The 25,796-nt window shown below is 43.7% G+C and overlaps 1 protein-coding gene across 1 annotated transcript in view; it reads left to right on the plus strand.

The window, feature by feature from the left end:
- ctnnbl1 (catenin, beta like 1) overlaps positions 1-25,796 on the plus strand; it is a 220,712-nt gene that overhangs the window by 15,942 nt on the left and 178,974 nt on the right. The window contains exon 2 of the mRNA XM_038803075.1: positions 15,738-15,914. Within this exon, the coding sequence (XP_038659003.1) occupies positions 15,738-15,914 (177 nt within the window). The remainder of the gene's footprint in view (positions 1-15,737; positions 15,915-25,796) is intronic.

The following is a 25,796-nucleotide window of genomic DNA, read 5'->3' on the forward strand; positions in this document are numbered from 1 at the left end:
GGAGCTACAGTTCCAATCAACAGACAAACCTTGCACTTGCTTGCTTTCGCAGCATTGTCCATTTTCCCTGCATTCTTTGCAAAGTGTCCATTTTGTAATCGGGACGTGGCCATCCCAGATGGCTACAGAAGAATCAAAATGTAGAGCATGTGTGGATGAAGATAAGAAATAGCAAAGGAAATAAATCTCAGATGTGAGTCCTGTGACAGTCACTACACTGTAGGACAGAGTGTAAGGCAAGAATTTATGGGCGTTTGTAATAACTCGGTGATTTTATTCTTCATATAGATTGAACACATCCGTTTGGCAAAGGAGGCCTGGAGGATGAACTCAAAAGTGTATTTGGTGTTCTTAGAATATATTCTGGAACTAACCAGGAAAAGGGCTATTTTAGACCTGGCAATGTGAAATGAGTGGATTATTTAATGCTCTTATGGTGAAGGATCTTCTGATAAGAATAATCAGAACATAATATAATTTGACATTCATTTTGAGAGTAAGAAATTTGGGTCTGAAACTGAGTCGTAGACTTAAAGAAAATTATAAGGGTGTATAGACAGACTTGGCTAAAGTGGAATGGGAAAATAGGTTAACAGGGTAAGATGATAGAGAAGCATTGGCACACATTTAAGGAGCTATTTCATAACTCTCATCAAAGATATTCCATTGAGAAAGAAAGGCTCTATGCAAAAGATCCACCATCAGTGCCTAACTAAGTCAATTAAGGATGCTATCAAATTGGAAGCAAAGGTGTACAATGCTTCAACAATCTTCCCAGAAGATTGGGAACATTTTAGAAATCAGCAAAGGTTGACTAAAAATAATGGGAGAAATTAGAGGGGCATGGTAGCACAATCGCTAGCACTGCTGCCCATGGCACTGAGAACCCGGGGTTACATCGGCCTTGTGTCACTGACTATGTGGAGTTGCATATTCTCCCCATGTCTACATGGGTCTCACCCCCACAACCCAAAGATGTGCAGGGTAGGTGGAAATTAGAGCGAACAAGATAAAACTAGCAAGAAATACAAAAATGGGCGAACATCTGCAAGTGTATAAAAAGAGTAGCGAAAATGAATGTTGGTCTCTTTGTCGATGAGACTGGGGAATTAATGGGAAACAGGAGATGGCAGAGACTTTGATCAAGTATTCTATCCCTGTCTTCAAAGTAGAAGACACAAAAAGCATCCCAAGAATTGTAGAAAACCATAAGGCAAAAGGGAGGGAGGAACTTAGATCAAAATCAAGTACTATAAAAACTAATGGACCTAAAGGCTGACTGGTTTTTGGACACCTGCTACAGTTTTAAAATAAGTGACTGCAAGGATAGTGGATTCATGGTTTCTGAACTTCCAGAATTCCCGAAATTATTGCAAAGTTCTGGTGGATTGGAAAAATGAAAATGTAACACCTTTATTCAAGAAAGGAGGGAGACGCAGAGCAGGACATTAAGTCCGTTAGTCTAACATCTGTCATTGGGAAAATGCTAGAATCCGTTATTAAGGAGGCAGTAGCAGGAGATTTACAAAATTGTAACATAATCATGCAAAGTCAGCTGGTTTAGTGAAAAGGAAATAGTGTTTGACAAATTAATTGAGATTTCTTTGATAATGTAACAAGCAAGGTGGATAAAGGGATACAAGTGGACATGGTTATTTGGATTTCAGAAAGGTGGTTGATAAGATGCAGTAAAATGTTACTGCACAAGATCAGGGCTTATGGTATTGAGGGTGATTTTTAGCATGGACAGAGGATTGGCTAACTAACAGGAAATAGAGAGCAAGGATAAATGAATTATTTTCAGATTGGCAGACTAACTAGGAGTGCTGTGGCTTCAACAATTAACATCAATATTTATTTGCTTGGATGAGATGAAGGGACTGACTGTTGTAGCCAAATTTGCTGATGATACAAAGATACAGTAGGTCAGAAAGCAAGTTGTGAGAAGAGTCTGCAAAAGGATGTAAATGGATTAAGTGATGGGGAAAAATTTCACAGATGACACATAATGTGGTACAGTTGTCCACTTAGAGTCATAGATGTTTATAGCATGGAAACAAGCCCTTCGGCCCAGCTTGTCCATGCTGCCCAGTTTCTATCACTAAGCTAGTCCCACTTGCCTGCATTTGGCCCATGTCCCTCTGTACCCACCCTGCCCATGTAACTATCTAACCGTTTTTTAAAAGAAAACATTGTACCTGCCTCTACCACTGCCTCTGGCAGCCCGTTCCAGATGCTTGCCACCCTCTTCTGTGAAAATAATTTTCCCTCCGGTCTCTTTTGTATCTCTCACCGTAAACCTATGCCCTCTAGTTCTCAACTCCACTACCTTTTGGGGAAAGATGTTGACTATCTACCTAATCCATGCTCCTTGTTATTTTATAGACCTTTATAAGATTACCCCTACGCCTCCTATGCTCCAGGGAAAAATGTCTCGGCTTATCCAGCCTCTCCTTATAACTCAGACCACCAAGTCCTGGTAGCATCTTTGTAAATCTCTTCTGCACTCTTTATAGTTTAACAATATCCTTCCTATTGTAGCCATCTGGGATGGCCACTTACAACTAGGTACAGAGAAACTCGCAAAGCCTAGCGGGTAAAATGGACAAGCCAAGTCTCAGGCAGGCTCAGAGCCTGAATTGCATATTTGCAAGCAAGAAGTCCAGACGGTATCGAAACTCTGACCAATTAGTATTTTAATGGAGCTGATTAGCATTTGTTGGCCCATTTTCATCAAAACAAAGGACTGGTAAACCTTGAGGGACCGGTACAGTACCAGACATTTCGGCGCCACTCCCTGTTCAAGGGAAAGTCAAACAACAGGGTCAGTGACCATCCAGATCCCCGCCCACTTATTGGTTAGGAGTCGAATGGAGTGATTAGGGATCACCCAATTAGTTGTGCCCAAACTGAAAGTGCACGAAATCCCCCAAGTATAAGAAGAAGAGTTCACCACATGTTCGTCCTCTCTTGGACCTGGTATCCTGGTCACGGCCATCTCCAATTGCAGCAACACCAGAAGCAAGTCTAAGTTCAACGCTTGCCACCAGATGGATGAGCCTAGCTGAGCAGCAGTTACTCCTTTGGACTCGATAGATCCAGAATCGAACAGCGGCCACTGTTTCTCTGACCTAAGCCAGGTGCCCGAAGTTAAGTACAGGTTGTCTTAGTCGATAGGCGTATTTAACTAGTAGTGTTTATGTTGCATGACTAATTGTGTGTAAATAAAGTACCCTTGACCTTGAACTAACTAACTGGTGTTTGGCTCTTTGATCGATAGCCGGTTGAACCTTGTGGTGGTATCATTTGCTCCTTGGTGACTCTTAAGCATTAGAATACAGATACCATAGAAAGCAAACTCACTGCCATAATTGGAACAGAGCCACAGAAAGGACAGAGTAAAAGAGTGAAAGAAGAAAAGGCAACACTATAATACGGTGACCAGAACTGAACACAGTATTCCATGTATGGTCTTACCAATGTCTCGTACAACTTCAACAAGTCATCCCAACTCCTGTATTCAATATTCTGACCAATAAAAGCTGGCATGCTGAATGCCTTCTTCACCATCCTGTCTACCTGCGACTCCACCTTCAAGGAGCTATGAACCTGTACCCCTTGATCTCTCTGTTCTGTAGCTCTCCTCAACTCCCTTCCATTAACTGAGTAGTAGGTCCTGCCCTGATTTGAAATGCCAAAATGCATCACCTTACATTTATCCAAATTAAACTCCATCTGCCATTCCTCGGCCCACTGGCCCTATTGGGCAAGATGCTGTTGCAGTCTTGTATAACCTTCTTCACTATACACTATGCCACCAATCTTGGTGTCATCTGCAAACTTACTAACCATGCCTCGTACATTCTCATCCAAATCATTAATATATATAACAGTGGGCCCAGCACCGATCCCTGAGGCACACCGCTGGTCACAGGCCTCCAGTTTGAAAAACAACCCTCCACAACCACCTGTTGGCTTCGGTCGCCAAGCCAATTTTGTATCCAATTGGCTACCTCATCCTGGATGCCGTGAGATTTAATCTTTTGCAACAACGTACCATTCGGTACCGTGCCAAAGGCCTTGGTAAAGTCCATGTAGACAATGTTGACTGCAATGCTCTCATCTACCTTCTTGGTTACCTCTTCAAAAAACTCAATCAAATTCATGAGACATGACTTTCCCCTTACAAAGCCATGCTGACTTACCCTAATTAGCCCGTGCCTGTCTAAATGCCTGTAGATCCTGTCCCTCAGAATACCTTCTAACAATTTACCCACTACAGAAGTAAGGCTAACCAGTCTGTAGTTCCTGGGCTTATCCCTACAGCCTTTTACTTCATTTTATTTCTCCAATTTCCCTAGCATTTATGCCTTTCTCAACAGTAAATACTGATGAGAAATATTCATTTAGGACCTCTCCCATCCCTTGTGGATCGGCACGTAGATTACCTTGTTTATCCTTAAGAGGCCCTTCCCTCTCCCTAGTCACTCTTTTACCCTTTATATATCTATAAAAGCTCTTTGGATTTTCCTTTGCCTTATCTGCCAAGACAATCTCATGTCGCCTTTTTGCCCTCCTGATTTCTGTCTGATCACTACTCCGTCAAGCCCTATACTGGTCAAGGGATCCACTTGACCCCAGCTGCCTATGCAAGTCATATACCTCCTTCTTCCGTTTGGCCATGGCCTCAATATCCCAAGTCATCCAGGGTTCCTACTTCTACCAGCCTTACCCTTCACTCTAAGAGGACTGTGCTTATCCTAAACCCTAGTTAATACCTTTTTGAAAGACATCCACTTACCAGCTGTCCCCTTGCCTGCAAACAGGCAGCCCTGAACAACATCTGAAAGTTCCCACATAATATCCTCAATTGGCCTTGCCCCAATTTAGAATTTTAACTTTAGAGCTAGAACTATCATTCTCCATAGCTATCTTAAACCTAATGGAATTATGGTCACTGGTCCCAAAGTGATCCATCACTAACACTTCCGTCATCTGCTCTTTCTTATTCACCAAAAGGAGGTCAGGTTTTGCCCCCTCTCTAGTCAGGCCATCCACATATTGAATGACGAATTCTTCCTGAATACCTTTCAGGAAGAAGAAAAGCAGAATATTATTTAAATGGAGGTATGCTGCTGTACAGATGGATCTGGGTTTCCCTGTACATGAATCACAAAATGTATGCATACAGGTGGCAACATAGGAACTAAGAGCAAGAGTAGGCCTTTCGGCCCCTCGAATCTGCTCTGCCATTTCCCTCAGTGGCATTTTCCTGTACTATCCCCATAAGTAATCAGGAAAACAAATGGAATATTGACTTCTAATGCAAGAGGGATGGAGTATGAAAATAGGTAAGTTTTACTATAGCTGTTGGTGGAGCTTCACCTAGCATAGTGTGTGCAGTTTTAATCTCCTTGCTTAAGGAGAGAAGATGCAGAGGGCTTGATTCAGTAGATACTGAGAGGATGTTTCCCCACCTGGAGGAATCTAGAACTTGGGGATACATTTTAAAGGTAAAGGTCACGTATTTAAGAGTGAGATGAGGATTTTTTTCTCTCCGGGTCGATAATCTTGGGAATTTGCTGCCTGAGGCTTTGAATATATTCAATGCTGATTAGACAGATTTTTGATCGACAAGGGGGCAGGCAAGATAGTGGGAGTTGAGGCCAAAATCTAGTCAGCCATGAATTATTGAATGGCAGAACAGGCTTAATGGGTCGGATTAGCTACTCCTTCCTCAATTTCTTTTGATCTTGAATCTAACAGTTGCATACATAAATATTTCCTCATATTGCCTCTCGTTCTTTTTCCAATCCTATTTTACGTTTTGCTCGCTGGTTATTGACCCTTCAGTATCAGGAGATGCTGCATTTTAACATGGTTGAGTGTCCAAGGTATTGAATGTTGACAGGGAAGGCATCACTGTTTGAGTACATTTTTTGCAGTGGAAATGCAGCTGATTACTTGAACTATTAAATCCGGTACTGTATCTAGGTTACATTCATCTTGCAACATGACTGCATCAAAAGTAAGGTTTGATCTATTTCAATTCTATACAGTGGGAACGAGTCAGTGATAATTTGATACGCTGAATCTGACAATGAATATTTAAGTGATTGAAAACTGACTACCTGCTACTGAATCCTAAAATGCACTGAATTTACTGCAGACAACATTGTCCAATTACATTTCGGTTGAACCTTGTTGGAACAGTTTTACCATATCTTATTTTGCCATTTGAAATGTGAGCGAAATGGTAGCACAGTGGTTATCACAGTTGCTTCACAGCTCCAGGGTCTCTGGTTCAATTCCTGGCTTGGGTCACTGTCTGTGCGGAGTCTGCACGTTCTCCCCGTGTCTGCGTGGGTTTCCTCCGGGTGCTCAGGTTTCCTCCCACAGTCCAAAGATGTGCAGGTCAGGTGAATTGGCCATGCTAAATTGCCCTTGGTGTCCAAAAAGGTTGGGTGGGGTTACGGGGATAGGGTGGAGGTGTGGGTTTGAGAAGCTGCTCTTTCCAAGGGCTGGTGCCGACTCGATGTGCTGAATGGCCTCCTTCTGCACGGTAGATTCTGATTCTATGATGTCAGAGTAATAATTTAATTCACTTAAAATTATGAGGTGCCACACAGATGGAGGGAGGCTATTCAGCCCATCATACCATTGATGCCTGTTAGATATGGGGACCAATGAAGATACTCAGAAGGTCACAAGCAGTTGGAACTTCCACTTGCGTGTTATCTGAAATGTCGAAGCTGAATAATGTAGTATAATAAAAGGGGGAAGGATCCAATAACACGAGTGGTTCAAGATGGGAGTGATGGTTATATTGGGATTGGGGCAGAAATTGGCTAAGTAAATGATCTCGCATTCAATGAAAATGGAGATTGTTCAGTTCTATGTTCACTCCATGCGCCCTGATCTTTTGAAGAAGGTCTTGCGCATTTTAAAATTTTTCTCCAGCAGTGGTAGAAAATTTTCCCAACTGCATTGTTCCTGCACTGTGGAATTCTGTCCTCGTCACCCTCTCTAACTCCCCTCCTGCTCAACATGTGTTTACTCTCCTCTGCACCCTGGGCTGTTAATTCTCTTCTGCACCCTGGGCAGTTAACTCTCCTCTGCACCCTGGATTGGATTTGTTTATTGTCACGTGTACTGAGGTACAGTGAAAAGTATTTTTCTGCAAGCAACTCAACAGATCATTTCGTACACGGGAAGAAAAGGGAATAAAAGAAAATACATAATAGGGCAACACAAGGTACACAATGTAACTACGTAAGCACTGGCATCGGATGAAGCATACAGGAGTGTAGTGTTAATGAGGTCAGTCCATAAGAGAGTCATTTAGGAGTCTGGTAACAGCGGGGAAGAAGTGTTTTTGAGTCTGTTTATGCATGTTCTCAGACTTCTGTATCTCCTGCCCGATGTAAGAAGTTTGAAGAGTGAGTAAGCCGGGTGGGAGGGGTCTTTGATTATGCTGCCCACTGTTAACTCTCCTCTGCACCCTGAGCTGTTAACTCTCCTCTGCACCCTGGGCTGTTAACTCTCCTCTGCACCCGGGGATAGTAACTCTCCCCCCGCACCCGGGGACGTTAGCTGTCCCCCCCCCCGCACCCGGGGACGTTAGCTGTCCCCCCCCCCGCACCCGGGGACGTTAGCTGTCCCCCCCCGCACCCGGGGACGTTAGCTGCCCCCCCCCGCACCCGGGGACGTTAGCTGTCCCCCCCCGCACCCGGGGACGTTAGCTGTCCCCCCCCCCCGCACCCGGGGACGTTAGCTGTCCCCCCCCCCGCACCCGGGGACGTTAGCTGTCCCCCCCCCGCACCCGGGGACGTTAGCTGTCCCCCCCCGCACCTGGGGACGTTAGCTGTCCCCCCCCCGCACCCGGGGACGTTAGCTGTCCCCCCCCGCACCCGGGGACGTTAGCTGTCCCCCCCCCCGCACCCGGGGACGTTAGCTGTCCCCCCCCGCACCCGGGGACGTTAGCTGTCCCCCCCCGCACCCGGGGACGTTAGCTGTCCCCCCCCGCACCCGGGGACGTTAGCTGTCCCCCCCCCGCACCCGGGGACGTTAGCTGTCCCCCCCCGCACCCGGGGACGTTAGCTGTCCCCCCCCGCACCCGGGGACGTTAGCTGTCCCCCCCCGCACCCGGGGACGTTAGCTGTCCCCCCCCGTACCCGGGGACGTTAGCTGTCCCCCCCCGCACCCGGGGACGTTAGCTGTCCCCCCCCGCACCCGGGGACATTAGCTCTCCTCCCCCGCACCCGGGGACGTTAGCTCCCCCCCCGCACCCGGGGACGTTAGCTCTCCCCCCGCACCCGGGGACGTTAGCACCCCCCCCCCCCCCCCCCCCTGCACCCGGGGACGTTAGCTCCCCCCCGCACCCGGGGACGTTAGCTCTTTCCCCCCCCCCGCTCCCGGGGACGATAGCTCCCCCCCCCCCCCCCCCCGGCACCTGGGGACGTTAGCTCTCCCCCCCCCCCCCCCGCACCCGGGGACGTTAGCTGTCCCCCCCCGCACCCGAGGACGTTAGCTCTCCTCCCCCGCACCCGGGGACGTTAGCTCCCCCCCCGCACCCGGGGACGTTAGCTCCCCCCCCCGCACCCGGGGACGTTAGCTCTCCCCCCGCACCCGGGGACGTTAGCACCCCCCCCCTGCACCCGGGGACGTTAGCTCCCCCCCGCACCCGGGGACGTTAGCTCTTTCCCCCCCCCGCTCCCGGGGACGATAGCTCCCCCCCCCCCCCCCCCGGCACCTGGGGACGTTAGCTCTCCCCCCCCCCCCCCCCCCCCCCGCACCCGGGGACGTTAGCTCTCCCCCCCCCCCCCCTCCCCCCCCCGCACCCAGGGACGTTGGCTCTCCTCTGCACCCAGATTTGGTGCGCTTCAAACTAATTGTCAAGAAATATCACACTAAGCTCCCTCAACCAGGCCCTTTTTAAAAATCTCATCACCATTTGGCCCCTTGTTCCACATTGTAACCAATCACTATTTGCCAATGTACCACTTGTCAATGTACTCAATTATTCTTTTAACGTCTGCTGTGTATGTACTGTGTACGTTCCCTTGGCTACAGAAAAATACTTTTCACTGTACTTTGGTATATGTGACAAATAAATCAAATCAGTCGATCAATCATTGTAACAAAATCAACAAATTCAAGGTGAAGAAAATACAATGATGTGAGCAACAGCAGCAGCGCGAAAGATTTAATTGCTATATATCAGAGTCAGCTGTCAGCAGTGTCCATAAGTCAGCTTTAAATGTACATTTCCATGTGACGTACTATAATTGAAGAAAGCAAAATTCTTGAACCAAGGGTTCATAATGTTCAGTGAGTATATGTTTCTGCTCAAGATTACCGTACTTGGTGGAACGGTAACCCAGTGTTATCACTGCTGCCTCACTGCATCAGAGATCCAGGTTATAGTAATAGTAATCCCTACAGCGCAGAAGAAGGTCATTCATCCCATCGAGTCTGCACTGGCCTTGGAAAGAGCACCCTACTTAAGCCCAAGTCCCCATCTATTCCTGTAACCCAGTAACCCCACCTAACCTTTTGGACACCAAGGAAATTTAGCACGACCAATCCACCTAACCTGCATATCTTTGCACTGTGGGAGGAAACCGGCGCATCCGGAAGAAACCCACGCAGACACGGGGAGAAGGTGCAAACTCCACACATCAATTGTAGCCTTGGGTGACTGTGTGAAGTTTGCACTTTCTCCCTGTGTCTACGTGGGTTTCCTCCAGGTGCTCTTGTTTCTTCCCACAGACCAAAGAAGTGCAGGTTAAGGAGATTGGCCATGCCAAACTGCCCTTTAGTGTCCAAAGATGTATAGGTTAGGTGCGTTTATGGGGTTAGGTTGGGGGAGTGGATTTAGGTAGGGCGTTCTATCAGAGGGTCAGTGCAGACTCGATGGGCTGAATGGCCACCTCCTGCAATGTAGGAATTCTATGCGGTAACACAGTGGATAGTGCTGTTTCTTTACAGCGCCAGGGTCCCAGGTTCGACTCCCGGCTTGTGTCACTGTCTGTGCTGAGTCAGCACGTTCTCCCCCATGACTGCGTGGGTTTCCTCCGGGTGCTCTGGTTTCCTCCCACAAGCCCTGAAAGACGTGCTTGCTGGTGAATTGGACATTCTAAATTCTCCCTCAGTGTATCTAAACAGGTGCAGGAATGTGGCGACTAGGGGCTTTTCATAGTAACTTCATTGCAGTGTGAATGTCAGCCTACTTGTGACAATAAAGATTATTAAAAAATTAATCTATACCGTCTGGTAAATGAGTAATGTGCAATATTTGGTTTGGTTATTTTTGGTGGATAATGGAGAAAATGAAACAACACACCTGACAAACAGGTGAAGAAACAAAATGACGTGCAGACTTCAGAAACTTATACTTGTTTACTGTCTGCAAGATCAAGATCTGACGTTACAGAGCGTCAGGCAAACCGGATTCTGGTATAAGGTATTGGGATAAACTCTTTGTATTATGAAATACTGACTGCCAATAGGGGTTTCTTCTCTTGTCAGCAAGTTTCTAAATTTGTGCTGAGGCATCCGGGATGGGTAAGCAATGTGGAAGAAATGGAATCAGAAACAGGAGCTTAAAAAGGGAGCAGTTTGAAATAGGATTTGAAAATGAGGCAGAATAAAAGAATACTGTGAAACCAAATAGTTGATACATTCAGGAACCATAACATCATAGCTGGTGATTTTGCCCCTCAAATTTGTGTCGGTGCCTTTTTCCACATGCGTTAAGAAATCTAATTTAATTCTCGTTGCTTGCCATTAATTTTTTTGCAACCTACTATAAAATTCCCTTTTGAAAGAATAAAGAAGCTCTGCTTCAATATCAGTTTGTTTATGAAATACCACATTCTACCTACCCTTTTTGCAACAACATTTTTCTAACCTTTTGTTCATTTTGTGTGATTACTTCCAACTCTGTATCATCACCTGCTTACCGTAGATCGCCTGCCACGGAAGCTCTTGCTTTTCTGGCAGGGCTGCCATCCTCGCCCCTCCAGAAATGGACAACTTGTCTAAAATTCCACAGCATGAATGTTGCATCAATTTCCACTTACTCCAAACCGTTGTCCTCCCTGATCTACATTGTTTTCTGTGTCTCCAACAGATTAAAGTCAAAATCCTTGCTCTCGCCTATAAATCCTTTCAATAGTAAAATTGCCATGTCCAATAGCTAAAGTCCCCTCCAGTAGTATATCCTCTCCCAAAGGCTCCATCTTCTGACATCAATCTTTTGTAAGAAGTCTTACAGCACCAGGTTAAAGTCCAACAGGTTTGTTTTGAATCACTAGCTTTTGGAGGACAGCTCTGGAGGAGCTGTGCTCTGAAAGCTAGTAATTCAAAACAAACCTTTTGGACTTTAAACTGGTGTTGTAAGACTACTTACTGTGTCCACCCCAGTCCAATGCCGGCATCTCCACATCATCAATCTTTTGTGCATTCCTCACTTTGCATTTCCAATGGGACCAAAACTTTCAGCTGTCTAAGTCCTATTCTGTTGAACTGCTGTCCTAATGTGTTTCTTCCTGCTTGGTATGCATCTTCCTTATGCTTACTTGTGGAGTGCCTTGCGGCATTTCTTTCTTTTACAAGGTAACATATAAATGCACATTGTTGTTGAAACAGTCCTGGAGCACAGTACATTTCTACAATCAAGTGATAGAACTGTGTGTGTAACATTTTGAAGTGTTTGATGCTGTGTAAATTATATATGGTGAACAGAAAACATGTAATTACGTTAATCAGACATGGAAGAATGTTGTCACTAGGCATATTTGGTATAATGCCACAGCCATGATGAGGCAAATAGGACTTGAGCAAGATACACCCCACAGCTTAGCTCTTTAGTATCTTAATATCAATATGTTAGAGGAAAAACCCAACTTAAGCCAATATGTTTAATTGTGTAGTGTTTCTTTGATATTCTTTAATATGTGATATCCAGTTTCTCCCAGTGCTATCCACCAATTTTGTCATGTCAGTAGCCATAACCACTGTTTAGAATAAAAAGCTTTTGGATATTTTTAACTTTTCAAGTGGTCGTAAATTATCAATATTTCACGCCCACTATTCTGCTTTAGAATAACCCCACTGACAGTAATTTGTGAGAGACTTGTCATGCTTTGAGTTCATTGGTTCACATTGGTCCTTCTTCCATGTTACTGGCTGCCAGCACTTTTGCCTTATGTTATTATCATGCTCTTTCCACATACAGTTGGCTCAAAAAGACAAAAATGTAAAATTGCATTGGTTGGCTGAAACAGTACACATGAACATGGTATATAACTGTTGCATTTTGCTGAAATCCAATGAGAGTATTAGGACAACAGTGTTTTGAAGCTGAAACACAAGTGTAACCAGTCTAGATTCAGGCATTGCCATTTTTGCAGTCATAATATAGAGAAACTAGCATTTTGCTGCCAAACTTGCACTAACTAACATTTGCAGTGTGACCCACTTCAGACAGTGATGTGCATGATACGGAGTGCAATCGTATTGAGACAGAACTAGTGAGTAGTGGCCTGGTGCTGAATGTGCAGCTCCTTAATCTCCACTTCCTCTGCTGTGACTTTATTATTTACATTTATCTACCACCTCCTCCCAAAGTAACATGCTCCTGTTTCTGTGAGGTGTAGTTGTATTATATCTGAGGTATAGTTGTGTTAAATCTGAGCATGGTGATCACATTTTGTTTTGCAAATTATTGCATTTAAGTTATAATCCTGATGGAGCAAAATCTTTAACCTTTTGCTGGCTTAGCCTGATTTGAAAATAAAGATCCCGGGTTACTCTTGAGTCTGTAATTTGATAGTAAAGGAAGCATGCTAATTTTTCCTAAAGGGAAAAAAAAATCCTGATTATGTATACTGTCATGCATATCAAAACAATGCAGGTTTGAATCCGATGATGGCCATTTTAACCAGTTTATCATTCAACACTGCAAACACTAGCATGCATCCATTCTCAGTTTGATGATATAACTAAGCAGTCAGCTGATGCAGCGTCTGTGATGAGATGCACTTGGACACAGCTCTGGGAAAATGTATAATTTACATGGATTTGTATTCAGGAAAGAGTTGATGTCTTTGAGAGAAGATGGAGTAAAATGGTAAGAAGGCAGTGATGTTTCCTAAAACCTATTGCTACCCCATATTCTGAAAGAAAGCACTGGGAATATTGCATAATTTGTATGCATAAATAAAGATACAGTTGTATCATATAAAATTGGACTGCTTTGCCTGTTTAGAAAAATATTACTGAATTGAAATGGCTCAAATGTTGGATTCCTGGGAAGCAAGTATGCATGCAACAATGGTTGAGCAAAATGAAACAGCCCCTTCAAAATCTGAAATTCTAACTTATTATTGGATGGATGTAGCTGTTTGCGTAGCATTGATTGGTTTTCAAAAGTTGAATGTTACATTCCTTGAGGCAGAATCTTCTATCCATCACTGGTATTGAAATTGGCAAAAATGTGAATTTCTGATCTAATTCTAAAAGTTTTTTTAACTTAATGGATTATATATCAAGACATTGATCTATCATTGCAGATAAGGATAATTTAAATAGAATGATGCATTGAATGCCACCCTTGGTGTGAGAGTGAGCTTGGAAAATTGTTGAATAAAAATTAAGTTTGTGTTTTAAAAATTCACTGTGATATTTAACTAAAATTGTATCTGAAAGACCTAACTGAGCCAGTCTTAATATCCATGTAAAGTACACTTTGAAGATGTAATTTCAGGCAGTTAGGAAATGTATTATTTTCGACTGTAAATTTTCTGGTTTTGTTCAGTTTAATGTGACAAGCTAATTAACGATCTGTAAATACATTTGCTGTTAAGGTGGAATACAATTGTAGGAAGAGTTCTGCTTGGGGTAAGTTCACAATCTGGATTGTGACACCTTGGGTTAGCAACAGAGATTTAAAATTGCTGAAAAACATGTTCTTTTAAATACAAGCGATCACAATTCTTGTTGTGGAAATTTTTTTAAAAATCATTCTAAGTGGGCACCACTGGCAAGGCCATAATTTAATGGCTATCCCTTGAAAAGGTGATCAGCCACTTTATTGAACTGCTGCAGTCCTCAAAGGTGTCCTCAAATTCCTGTTAGAGAAGGAGTTCCAGGAATTCGCCCAACGATGATAAGAAATGACTGTTTTCAAGTCAGATTTGTGGCCCACTTGGAGGGAAACTTGCAGGTTATGGTGTTCCTGTGTCCCTACGATCTTTATTATTCTTGTGATAGGAGGCCACCTGTTTGGAAGGTGCTGTTGCAGAAGGCTAGGTGAGTTGCTGATTATGCCTTTTAGATGGTGCACTGGTTGTGGAAGGAGTGAATGTTTAAGGCAATGCATGATGGAGTGCCAGTCAAATAGGCTGCTTTGTCCTGGACAACGGGGTGTTTCTTGAGTGATTTTGAAGCTACACGTATCAAGACAAGTGGAGAGTGTTCCATCTCAACCCTTGTAAATGTTGGAAAGAATTTGGGGAATCAGGAGGTGAATCACCTGCTGCAGAATATACAGTCTCTGACCTGATCTTCCATCACAGTGTATGGGTGTTGATGGTGGGGGCTCAATCTGGTTATCTCTTGTTTGTTGGATTCTTCATGGGATGCGCCTTCGACAAATCCAAATTCGATGCCTAGCTGTGTAGTGGTTTGTCTGATTTTATTATTGTACTTTTGTATCGCTGTTAGATGCATTGCAGTGCTTTATTAGACCATTTCTCTGGGCAGTTAATGTGGATCTAAAGTCACATCTGTCAGTAATTTGTGTTTTAACAGGTTCAGTTGCATTGTGTTTGTGTAACTAAGCTGGTAATCCAGAGGCCTGGACAAATAATTTAGAGCACAAGTTGAAGTAGCTCCAAGGTAATTTGACAATTTGAATTGAGTTCAAAAAGGTGGATGTACAAAGTTGGTATCAGTAAAAATCATGCAGGTACTTGGTTATTGCAAGAATCCACCTGGTTACCAAAGTCCTTAACTAGTTTTGCCTACATCTTAACTGCCCTCTGAAATGACCTGGCAAACTACTCATTTGTATCAACCTAAATGAAACCAATAAGTACATTTTTAAAAACTTAAATCACAAAAAATAACCATATGGACACTTGATGTTCAAGAGGAAGGCCAGGCATCACCTTCTCGTGGCAACTAGACATGGGCAATGAATTCTGGCCTTTCCAGTGACACCCATAATCCCAAGAAATGTTTAACTAAAAAGTAGTACATTTTCCATCTGTTATTTGTTTGAAGATGTTGAGACTTGTTTTTTTGTAAAACTGCAGCAATATTGTCATGTTGTAGCTCATGAATCCAGAAACCCTGATGTCTGATAGTAAAACTACACAGATGGCTAAAGCCTCAATAAGGAGGACCTTTTTTTTGTTAGAATGTAGTTGATATGTGGTCTTGTGTTTTGATTAAACTTCCTGGCATATAGCTTCGGTGTTTAATCATCAGGGGTTGTGTCACGTATGCTCCTGACAAACCTGAATTATTGCCTAATTCAATGGATGAGACATTTATGCATGGGCTATCATTTGTGTTTTTCTTGTAATTGCAGTATTGCCTGTTGTGGGACAGTACTTCTTTGGCAGACTAAACCTGTCAAGTCTTTAAGATCATAAATAATAGCAAAAGCTGTAGCTGTCTTTGGCACAGGGTAAAAAGGTCTGTTGGTAATTACGTGCATTTTAAAGCCTGACAGGGGTGCAAAACGTCTCCGTGGTATGGATGAAGATGATGAGGATTTAAAAGTGCCGCATAAGTATGGTTCAGCCAGAAGAAGTTACTATGAAGAGAGTGGAACCGTGGTTAATGATGAAGAAGAAGAAGTGGGCAAGAAGAAAATCCTTGAGTTAATGGAAAATGATGAGGTAACATGTCTAAAAATTAATTTACCCTTTTCTTCCCTCAAGTAATAATTTTGTAATTCTCTCCAGTAAAATTACAAATTCTGATCATTTTCCTTTGTTACTGTAGCATGCGATGTAGAAATGATTGAATTTTCATATTTTTCATGCAACTTGCAAATATGAGGCATTAATTTACACTCTAGTCTTTTGCAACCTGGAATAATAGTTTCACCTGGTTTTTTCTTTACCAGATTGGTAATACAAATAAAATCCTATGTATGCATTGTGAGAGCTGTTTCTCCTTTCAGTGTAAAGATCTTGACCACCTTAATTTTCCGCATTTGAGTTGCTTCCTTCTGCGATATGCTCTCATTGTTTTCTGGTTCTCAACGTTTTCATATCCGGAGGATCTATCAGTCCTAGCCCACTTGCTTTCATTTGCCACCTCAAAAACACTCCTCAAAATTAATAGCAATTTATCGAAACATTAGAAAGATTGCTTTTTGGTTACTAAAAGTGGACGGGAGGATCCTAGAATGGAACCTTCCTCAAAAGACTGCAAGGGTCCTTCCTAACAATTCCCTTACTTCCCCTTTTTCTATTATCAATTTTGATCCATGGATGCTTAATCTTAATCTTTAAGTTAAGCAGCAAAGAGAATGAGGAACTCAGAAGTTATAACAGCGAACAGTTTGCTAGCTTTGGATCGAAAAATTCAGGCTTTTCGGCACGCGAGAGATGGGATGGTACTCGGTTTGATAGGTTGGCTGGTGGGCAATGAATTGGCCAAAAGGATATATTCTGCCTAGTAACAGGTGGTGATTAGATTCTGCCTGAGTGGGATGTTTGCCAGAAACCTAAGGAAAGGAGAGTTGAGACCTGGACACAGAAAAGGACCTGCTCTCTCTCCCTTGTGTTTTCTTCAGAAATGCCGAGTGGCTATATTTCTGAAACAGGAGAGACCTGAATGGATCTACAGGGAAAACCATTACAGACTGGAAAGCACAAATCCCGACCTGAAAACTTGACTTAAAGGACAGTGTGCTAGAAACAACCATCTGAAACAAAGACTCTGATCTTTTACTGTGTGTGTGGTTGTGTGTTTGTGTGTACAAATAAAGTAGGGGTTTAGGAATTAGAAAATAGTTAATTAGTTGCATTTGCGGCATATTTCATTATAGTTCTTTTTATAAATAAAAAGTAATTGTGTTTTAAATTTGCAAACCTGATGACTGTGATTAATGGGCAGCCAAGGGTCAAAGACTTTGGGTATTTTTCTAAGAATTTTTGGTAATTCAATTGTGTTGCAACTCTGAGTCAAATGGGGCTGGAATTGACCACGCACCAGCCCAGGGTGTCATAACAAGACTGTAATATATACTTTTCTGTCTAAAATGTGGAGGTACAGAGTGACAGGGCCGCTAATTTGTTTTTTGTATTCGTTCATGGGATGTGAAAGTTGCTGGCTAGGCCGGCATTTATTGCCCATCCCTGAGGTCATTTTTAAGAGTCATAAGACCACATTGCTGTGGTCCTGGAGTCACATGTAGGCCAGAACAGGTAAGGATGACAGGTTGTCTTACTTAAAGAACATTAGTGAACCAGATGGGTTTTTGTGACAATTGACAATGCTTTCATGGTCACCTTTTTAGGCTTTTAATTCCAGATTTTATTGTATTCAAACTTCACCACCTGCCATGGCGGGATTCGAACCTAAGTCCCCAGAGCATAACTCTGGGCCTCTGGTTTACTAGTCCAGCGATAATAACGCTATGCCACTGCCTCCCCAATTAGTTGTAACAACAAGAAAAAAAATTGGATAATGGATGCAATATGCCTTAATTCTCCCCCCCAATCCCAATCAATTAACAATTAATTGCAGGGTTTGTGATTAACATGGATGACAAAGCACATCTTAATCTATAATAGTCTCATTAACGAAAAGCCTCTTTTAAGCACATCAGACGGCTGAGGGCAAACACAATATCCAATCTGAACCCAAGTGAATATCTGTGAACGTCTCCTAAGAATCTCCCCAGATGATTGTTGTGTGGGAGTTTCCAATCTTCACTCTCACCCAAGTCCATAGTCTTAATAAGTATGTTTCCCCATAGCAGTTTGCATTCCCAAATCCAGTCCAAATGACACTTTGAAATCAAACTTCTACTCCATTTTTAACAGCGAATCCAGCCCAGGATTTTACGTCACCCCCTTTTGCATTCCCATACCAGCCTCCCCAGACAGGCGCCGGAATGTGGCGACTAGGGGCTTTTCACAGTAACTTAATTGAGGCCTACTTGTGACAATAAGCGATTTTCATTTTTCATTTCATTTCCTTTGCTTTAACAGCGTTTACACAACTGAGATTCAGCCACCGATTTCAATAGTTATTTCAACTCTGATTCCACAGACTATAGTAAAATCTCAACCTGAAAATCACTTCAATTACCCTTCTGGCCCTCAGCCTTTTTCTCAGCTTTGTCTGTCTTTACTGAACATTGCTCTGAAATGAAAAATGAAAATCGCTTATTGTCACAAGTAGGCTTCAAATGAAGTTACTGTGAAAAGCCCCTAGTCGCCACATTCCAGCGCCTGTTCGGGGAGGCTAATACGGGAATCGAACCGTGCTGCTGGCCTGCCTTGGTCTGCTTTCAAAGCCAGCGATTTAACCCTGTGCTAAACAGCCCTTCTGGTACCAGTTCTGGTACCTTTAACCTCAGACTTCTTGTAAATGCCTCTTCATTTCTCTACTTTCCTTAACTAGCTAATCTTCAGATTCATGCACTTGTTTTCTTAATATAGCTTTTCTTCCAGCCAAGCTGAGAGGGAGTTTCCTTCTCTTGCCTTCTAAGCCAACAGCTTCTAGCAGAGCTGAGAGAGCTGCCTTCTGTCTCACTACTTATCTCCAACTGCAATCAAATTAGCTAAACTAAAACTTAAGAGCTTCTCTACTTTACAAGGCCCCAGTTCCTAAGCAACCACTGCTGGTTTATTTATTCTTCTTGTCATAGGCCTCTCTTAAACACAGTAGAAACACAGTTGGAACTTACCCAACCCCCACACATACATTTTGTCCAGCAGAAACCTAACTATAGGTTTTATCCTTCCAGGCATTAAATTAAACACACTTAAAACTATAACTTACCCTAAAGTTTACCAGAGCAAATATAAATTATTACTACAGGAGGTCGCCATCACTAACCGTCTGTCCTGGTCCACTCGCGTTGATGCAACAGTCAAGAAATCCCAAGAACGTCTCTACTTTCTATGGAAATTAAAGAAGTTCAGCATGTCTGCATCGACTCTCACAAACTTCTACAGATGTGCCATAGAGAGCATCCTATCACAGCTTGGTATGGCAATTGCTCAGCCCAAGATCGCAAGAAACTGCAGAGTGTGGTGAACTCAGCCCACCGCAATACAAGCTTGCTACCCTCCCATTGATTCTGTCTACACCTCCCACTCAGGAAGGCAAACAACATTGTCAGAGACTCCTCCACCCAGGCTTCTTCCCCACAGCTAATAGACTCTTCCCCACTGCTAATAGACTCTTCAATGACTCTCCCTCGGACTGATCTGTTCCCTGTAAGGAACACTATTCACAAAGCTCTATGCTGCTCTTGCTCATGTTTTTGCTTTGTTTGGCCCCTTGTTCCGCACTGTAACCAATCACTATTTTTCAATGTACCATTTGTCAATGTACTCTGTTGATTATTCTTTTTGTCTACTATGTATGTACTGTGTACGTTCCCTTGGCTGCAGAAAAATACTTTTCACAGTACCTCAGTACATGTGACAATAAATCAAATCACATTTATTTGAAATTCTGGAATATGTGTTCCACAATCATCTTCTGAGAACCTAATCCTTGCATGTATATTAATCAAACAAAATCAATAGTAACATAAATCTTGTTCATAAAACTATATAGTTGTCACTTGCATTTATAAAAACTTTGCTCTGTACAAGTGGAGCCAGTCTGGTTGTGTGGTGTCATATGAGTGTTGGGGATGAGGCCATTGACTTGTTGTCTCGCATGGCCTCACGGTAGCATTGTGGATAGCACAATTGCTTCACAGCTCCAGGGTCCCAGGTTCGATTCCGGCTTGGGTCACTGTCTGTGCGGAGTCTGCACATCCTCCCCGTGTGTGCGTGGGTTTCCTCCGGGTGCTGCGGTTTCCTCCCACAGTCCAAAGATGTGCAGGTTAGGTGGATAGGCCATGATAAATTGCCCTTAGTGTCCAAAATTTCCCTTAGTGTTGGGTGGGGTTACTGGGTTATGGGGATAGGGTGGAGGTGTTGACCTTTGGTAGGGTGCTCTTTCCAGGAGCCGGTGCAGACTCGATGGGCCGAATGGCCTCCTTCTGCACTGTAAATTCTATGATAATAATGGACTCTATGTAGCATTGTGGGTCAGTGGCTTGCATTTCTGACCAGTATACAAACCATCTTTAGGACCGTTGTCACCTACTCGTGGTCCACAGACCACACTGAGAACCACTTGTTAATAAATAGATGTAAGGATGACACTGTGTTAGTTTGCTGTTTTGTTTCATATCTGTTCCAAGTGTCTTTGGTGGATTTTTTTCTTTTATTTTCAACCTGTCTAGTTCCATTAAACCTTTCTTCAACCTTTTATTTTTCTGGTTGGTTTTTAACTTGGGCCAAGTTACTGCCTGTGGTTTGCTGTAGGAAAGTTCAGGATGTCCCAAAGCACTCTGCAGCCAATGGCATACCTTTGAAATGTAGAATTGTAGTCATTGTTGAATTGTAGTCATTGTTGAATTGTAGTCATTGTTGAATTGTAGTCATTGTTGAATTGTAGTCATCGTTGATTTGTAGTCATTGTTGAATTGTGGTTGTGGCAAACATAGCAGCCAATTTGTGTACAGCAAGCGTCCGCAAACAGTAGTGATACTGACAATGTAATCTGTTTGTGTGCCATTGATTGCTACTATTGGCAGAACGGTAGTACAGTGGTTAGCACAGTTGCTTCACAGCTCCAGGTCCCAGGTTCGATTCCCAGCTTGGGCCACAGTGTGCAGAGTCTGCACATTCTCCCGTGTCTGCATGGGTTTCCTCCGGGTGCTCCGGTTTCCTCCCACACATGCAGGTTAGGTGGAGTAGCCATGGTAAATTGTCCTTAGTGTCCAAAAAGTTCGGTGGGGTTACTGGGTTAAGGGGTAGGGTTGAGGTGTGGGCTTCAGTGGGGTGCTCTTTCCAAGAGCCGGTGCAGACTCGATGGGCCGAATGCCCTCCTTTTGCACTGTAAATTGTATGATTCTATGAACTCCCATTTGCTTCAAAATAATGCCAAGGGATCTATATATCCTGCTGAAAGACTAGACAGTTCTCTGTTTAACGTCTCACCCAAAAGATGGCATGAAAGAAATGTTGGGCACTCTGGCATGTTATCCTAGGCATTTGTGCTTGAGTCTCTGGGCTGTGTAAGTGTCCTTCCTGTTGTTTCCTGTGTATTCCCTATTTCCCCTCTTACTTTTAATATTACCCTTTTATTCCATGGGTGGTAATGGACCTGTGACTTTAATACAGCCTGTCTGTATCTTTCAGGCAAACAAGCAGCCTGCACGCAGCCTTTAATTGAAAAGAGCAGATTCCAGATGCTGTGGTATTTTAGACTGACATCAGTGATGACTCAGATTGATGGACTTGCCTGGTGGTCAATGAATTATCTCGTGTGTGCCATGCCCGATGCCAGTGGTGATTGGTTCTGGTTTCACTGACATGTTTCTCAGAGTTGCAAGGCTTGGTTTCTAATTTTACTTCTGTTCTGAAGCTTGGATGGAGGAGTTCTGTCTCCCTCTCTCAATGATCAGATGAATTTTCTCTAGAAATTCAGTGTAAGAGCTCTCTCTCTAAAAAAGGCTGATGTGCAACAGAGACCCAAATCGGCTAACACTGTCTATGCAAAAAAGAGGCTACTGTGAAGTGGAGACCAGAATCTGATCACTCTCTCTAAGAACAGGCTGATGTGAAGCCATAGGCCTCTCCTGGAAAGGTTGTGAGTTAGATATACTGCTGAGCTGCAAAGAAAATAATTTCATGCTGTATTCCAGATACTTTAAACTACATTCGTACTGTGAAGGAAGTGTACTAAAGGACTCATCAGCTGAATCAAGGACTCTTCCCTTTCCACCTTAACCCTTATTATTTTTCCACCTTCTGTTCCCCCCCCTCCCCTCCTGTGTTTGTCTGAGTTGTATGTGGGTCGAGGGTGGTTAAAGGGGAGTCAGGTATTAGCAAGGCATTAAGCAGCTATGTTTACTTTCATATTTATACTTGTGTTGTGACTCTGGGGCATATGAGGCTACAATTGACCACACACTTGCCTAGGGTGGCTTAACAGCTAGGCTTGAAGTCATAACCGTTGGACTTTGAAGCAAGAGTACGATTAACTGAGGTTGAGTTTCTCACATCTTATTTTGTTCCTTGCACTCGATCCCCCAGAATAGCAGTCTTACCAAATACACTTTGCATCCAGATTCGTGTTCCTCTGAAGCTTTTCTGCGATAGAACATTTGAGCAGGTCTTCAATAATTGATTCTGTAATGTTTCTCAATCTTAGCTCAAATATATCACTTGCAGAATATTCTGCTCCCCTGCCAAGAAAAGTAAATGCCTTCCACAATTTATTTTAGTTCATCAAAGTATTGCATCAAGCGCTCTTGAAATTCAGTGAATAGAAAATGGATCAATCTTTCTCGTCCCATCATACCTGACTTGGAACTTGAAATGGCAAGCTCTGTAAATGAGTATAATATTTCAGAAACTTTCGGTGGAGTGGATAGCAGCAAGAATCGGTCTTCTGCAATCTTTGCATGTGTCTACAATATAATAAACTTGCTGTAACAATGGGCAGAATTCTCCCATCCTACCTGTAGGACATGGTCGAGAGGGAGCATAAGCAGGAGGAGGGGCCCAGACAACAGAGGAATTTTGCCAGACCTAGGGTTTATCACTGAGGAATCTCCTATTTACACACGAGTGAGAGGAAATGCTGGACGCATCTGCGCTTGTCCCGATATATTGCATTCTTGGGAAGACCTGTCACCATGTGGGGTTAGAGGCCATGTCCTACCAATGGGTTTGATGTTGACCGCAGCACTCAACCTCTTTGCCTTTTGAGCCTTTCCAGGGATCAACAGGGGACCTAAGACCATAAGACATAGGAGTGGAAGTAAGGCCATTCGGCCCATCGAGTCCACTCCGCCATTCAATCATGGCTGATGGGCATTTCAACTCCACCTACCAGCATTCTCCCCGTAGCCCTTAATTCCTCGCGACATCAAGAATTTATCTATCTCTGCCTTGAAGCCATTTAGCGTCCCGGCCTCCACTGCACTCCGCGGCAATGAATTCCACAGGCCCACCACTCTGGCTGAAAAAATGTCTCCGCATTTCTGTTCTGAATTTACCCCCTCTAATTCTAAGGCTGTGCCCACGGGTCCTCGTCTCCTCGCCTAACGGAAACAGTTTCTTTGCGTCCACCCTTTCTAAGCCATGTATTATCTTGTAAGTTTCTATTAGATCTCCCCTTAACCTTCTAAACTCCAATGAATACAATCCCAGGATCCTCAGCCGTTCATCATATGTTAGACCCGCCATTCCAGGGATCATTCCTGTGAATCTCCGCTGGACACACTCCAGTGCCAGTATGTCCTTCCTGAAATGTGGGGCCCAAAACTGGACACAATACTCCAAATGGGGCCTAACCAGAGCCTTATAAAGGCTCAGTAGCACATCGCTGCTTTTATATTCCAACCCTCTTGAGATAAATGACAACATTGCATTCGCTTTCTCAATCACAGATTCAACCTGCATGTTTACCTTTAGGGAATCCTCGACTAGCACTCCCAGATCCCTTTGTATTTTGGCATTATGAATTTTCTCACCGTTTAGAAAGTAGTCTATGCTTGGATTCTTTTTTCCAAAGTGCAAGACCTCACATTTTCTCACGTTGAATTGCATCAGCCATTTCCTGCACCACTCTCCCAAACTGTCTAGATCCTTCTGCAGCCTCCCCACTTCCTCAGCACTACCTGCCTGACCACCTAACTTTGTATCATCGGCAAACTTCGCTAGAATGCCCCCAGTCCCTTCATCCAGATCATTAATATATATGGTGAACAGCTGCGGCCCCAACACTGAACCCTGTGGGACACCGCTGGTCACCGGCTGCCATTCCGAAAAAGAACCTTTTATCCCAACTCTCTGCCTTCTGTCAGACAGCCAATCCTCAACCCATGCCAGTAGCTCACCTCGAACACCATGGGCCCTCACCTTACTCAGCAGCCTCCTGTGTGGCACCTTATCAAAGGCCTTTTGGAAATCCAGATAGACCACATCCACTGGGTTTCCCTGGTCTAACCTACTTGTCACCTCCTCAAAGAATTCTAACAGGTTCATCAGGCACGACCTCCCTTACTAAATCCATGTTGACTTGTTCTAATCCGACCCTGCTCTTCCAAGAATTTAGAAATCTCATCCTTAACGATCGATTCTAGAATTTTACCAACAACCGAGGTTAGGCTAATTGGCCTATAATTTTCCATCTTTTGTCTTGATCCTTTCTTGATCAAGGAGGAATCTCCTATTTACACACGAGAGGAAATGCTGGACGCATCTGCGCTTGTCCCGATATATTGCATTCTTGGGAAGACCTGTCACCATGTGGGGTTGTGCAGCCTTGGGAAGCCAAGATTGCGACGGAGCTGGTAAATCTCACAGCTGGCTATCTTCTTCCGTAGCAAACCTGACATAATTATGAGTCTCTATTGAATAGCACTACACTCCGTACGCTCACCCAATGCCTGTGCCCATGTATTTACATTGTGTATTTATGTATGTCCTATGTTTTTTCATGTATGGAATGATCTGTCAGGACTGTATGCAGAACAATACTTTTCACTGTACCTCACTGCACGTGACAATAAATCAAATCCAAATCCTGTAAAGGCCAACAGTGACCTCCTTTATGCATTAATGTGTAGCGGACAGAGAGATTTAAACACATCTCCTTGACATCACAGAAGGCGGCAAAGACTAGTTCAAGTGAGGTTGACATCACTCCAACGGTCTTTCAGGCCCTAACCCTAATTCCTGGAACCAACTCTGGAATACAGGGCATGCCCATGTGCCCTCACTCCTCTGATCAAGGCCTCAAGAGCCTGGTGGGTGAAGCGGGGTTCTGCCGCTGCCTTGAGGCTGCAAGCCTTGTTCTTCTGGTTTCCAGATCTCTCTGACAGCCTTCCAAAAAACAGTTGAGCTGGAGATAATGAGATAAATGCGTTGGATTGGCGTTTAAATATCTTTGACCTCGCCAGCTAATGGCAGGTAATAGATCAGCTCCCGCGGGGAAATTTGTGTCAATAATTGCTTGTGCAGAATGAATGAGCGTCCAAGTGCGGAATTGGGCACAGGTTCCTGCCATTCCGTCGGGGGGTGTTGGGGGGGCGCATGCGCCACTACTTCGTTGAATGTTGAGATTGTTCTTTGTTATTCCAAGGAGCCTGGAAGGGCTGGATGTCTCTCTATGATTATGATTCAGGCTAACAAATATTTTTGTTTTCCATTTAGTTTCAATAAGTGTGTAGGTGTACCATGTCTTTTGTCACACTACATTTGTTTAAGATTTTTCTGTGGCATTTCAACTTATCTATTTTTAAAAATTTTCTTTGTGTCCTCTTCCTAGCTGGAGTGCCAGATGCCTGCCATATGTTATCTCTGCCCATTCCCACTGCAGCCTCAAAATGCCATGGTTCTCCCCAGTTGCAACAAATGCTGTTTAAGATATTTTAAATCTAGTTTCTGGATTGTTGCGATTGTGCTTTACACAATTTAAACTCCAAAGCTTCCTCCCACTGTCACAATGTTCATGGTCTT

Source organism: Scyliorhinus canicula, chromosome 7 (assembly GCF_902713615.1).
Source record: "Scyliorhinus canicula chromosome 7, sScyCan1.1, whole genome shotgun sequence".
Classification (NCBI taxonomy): Eukaryota; Metazoa; Chordata; class Chondrichthyes; order Carcharhiniformes; family Scyliorhinidae; genus Scyliorhinus; species Scyliorhinus canicula.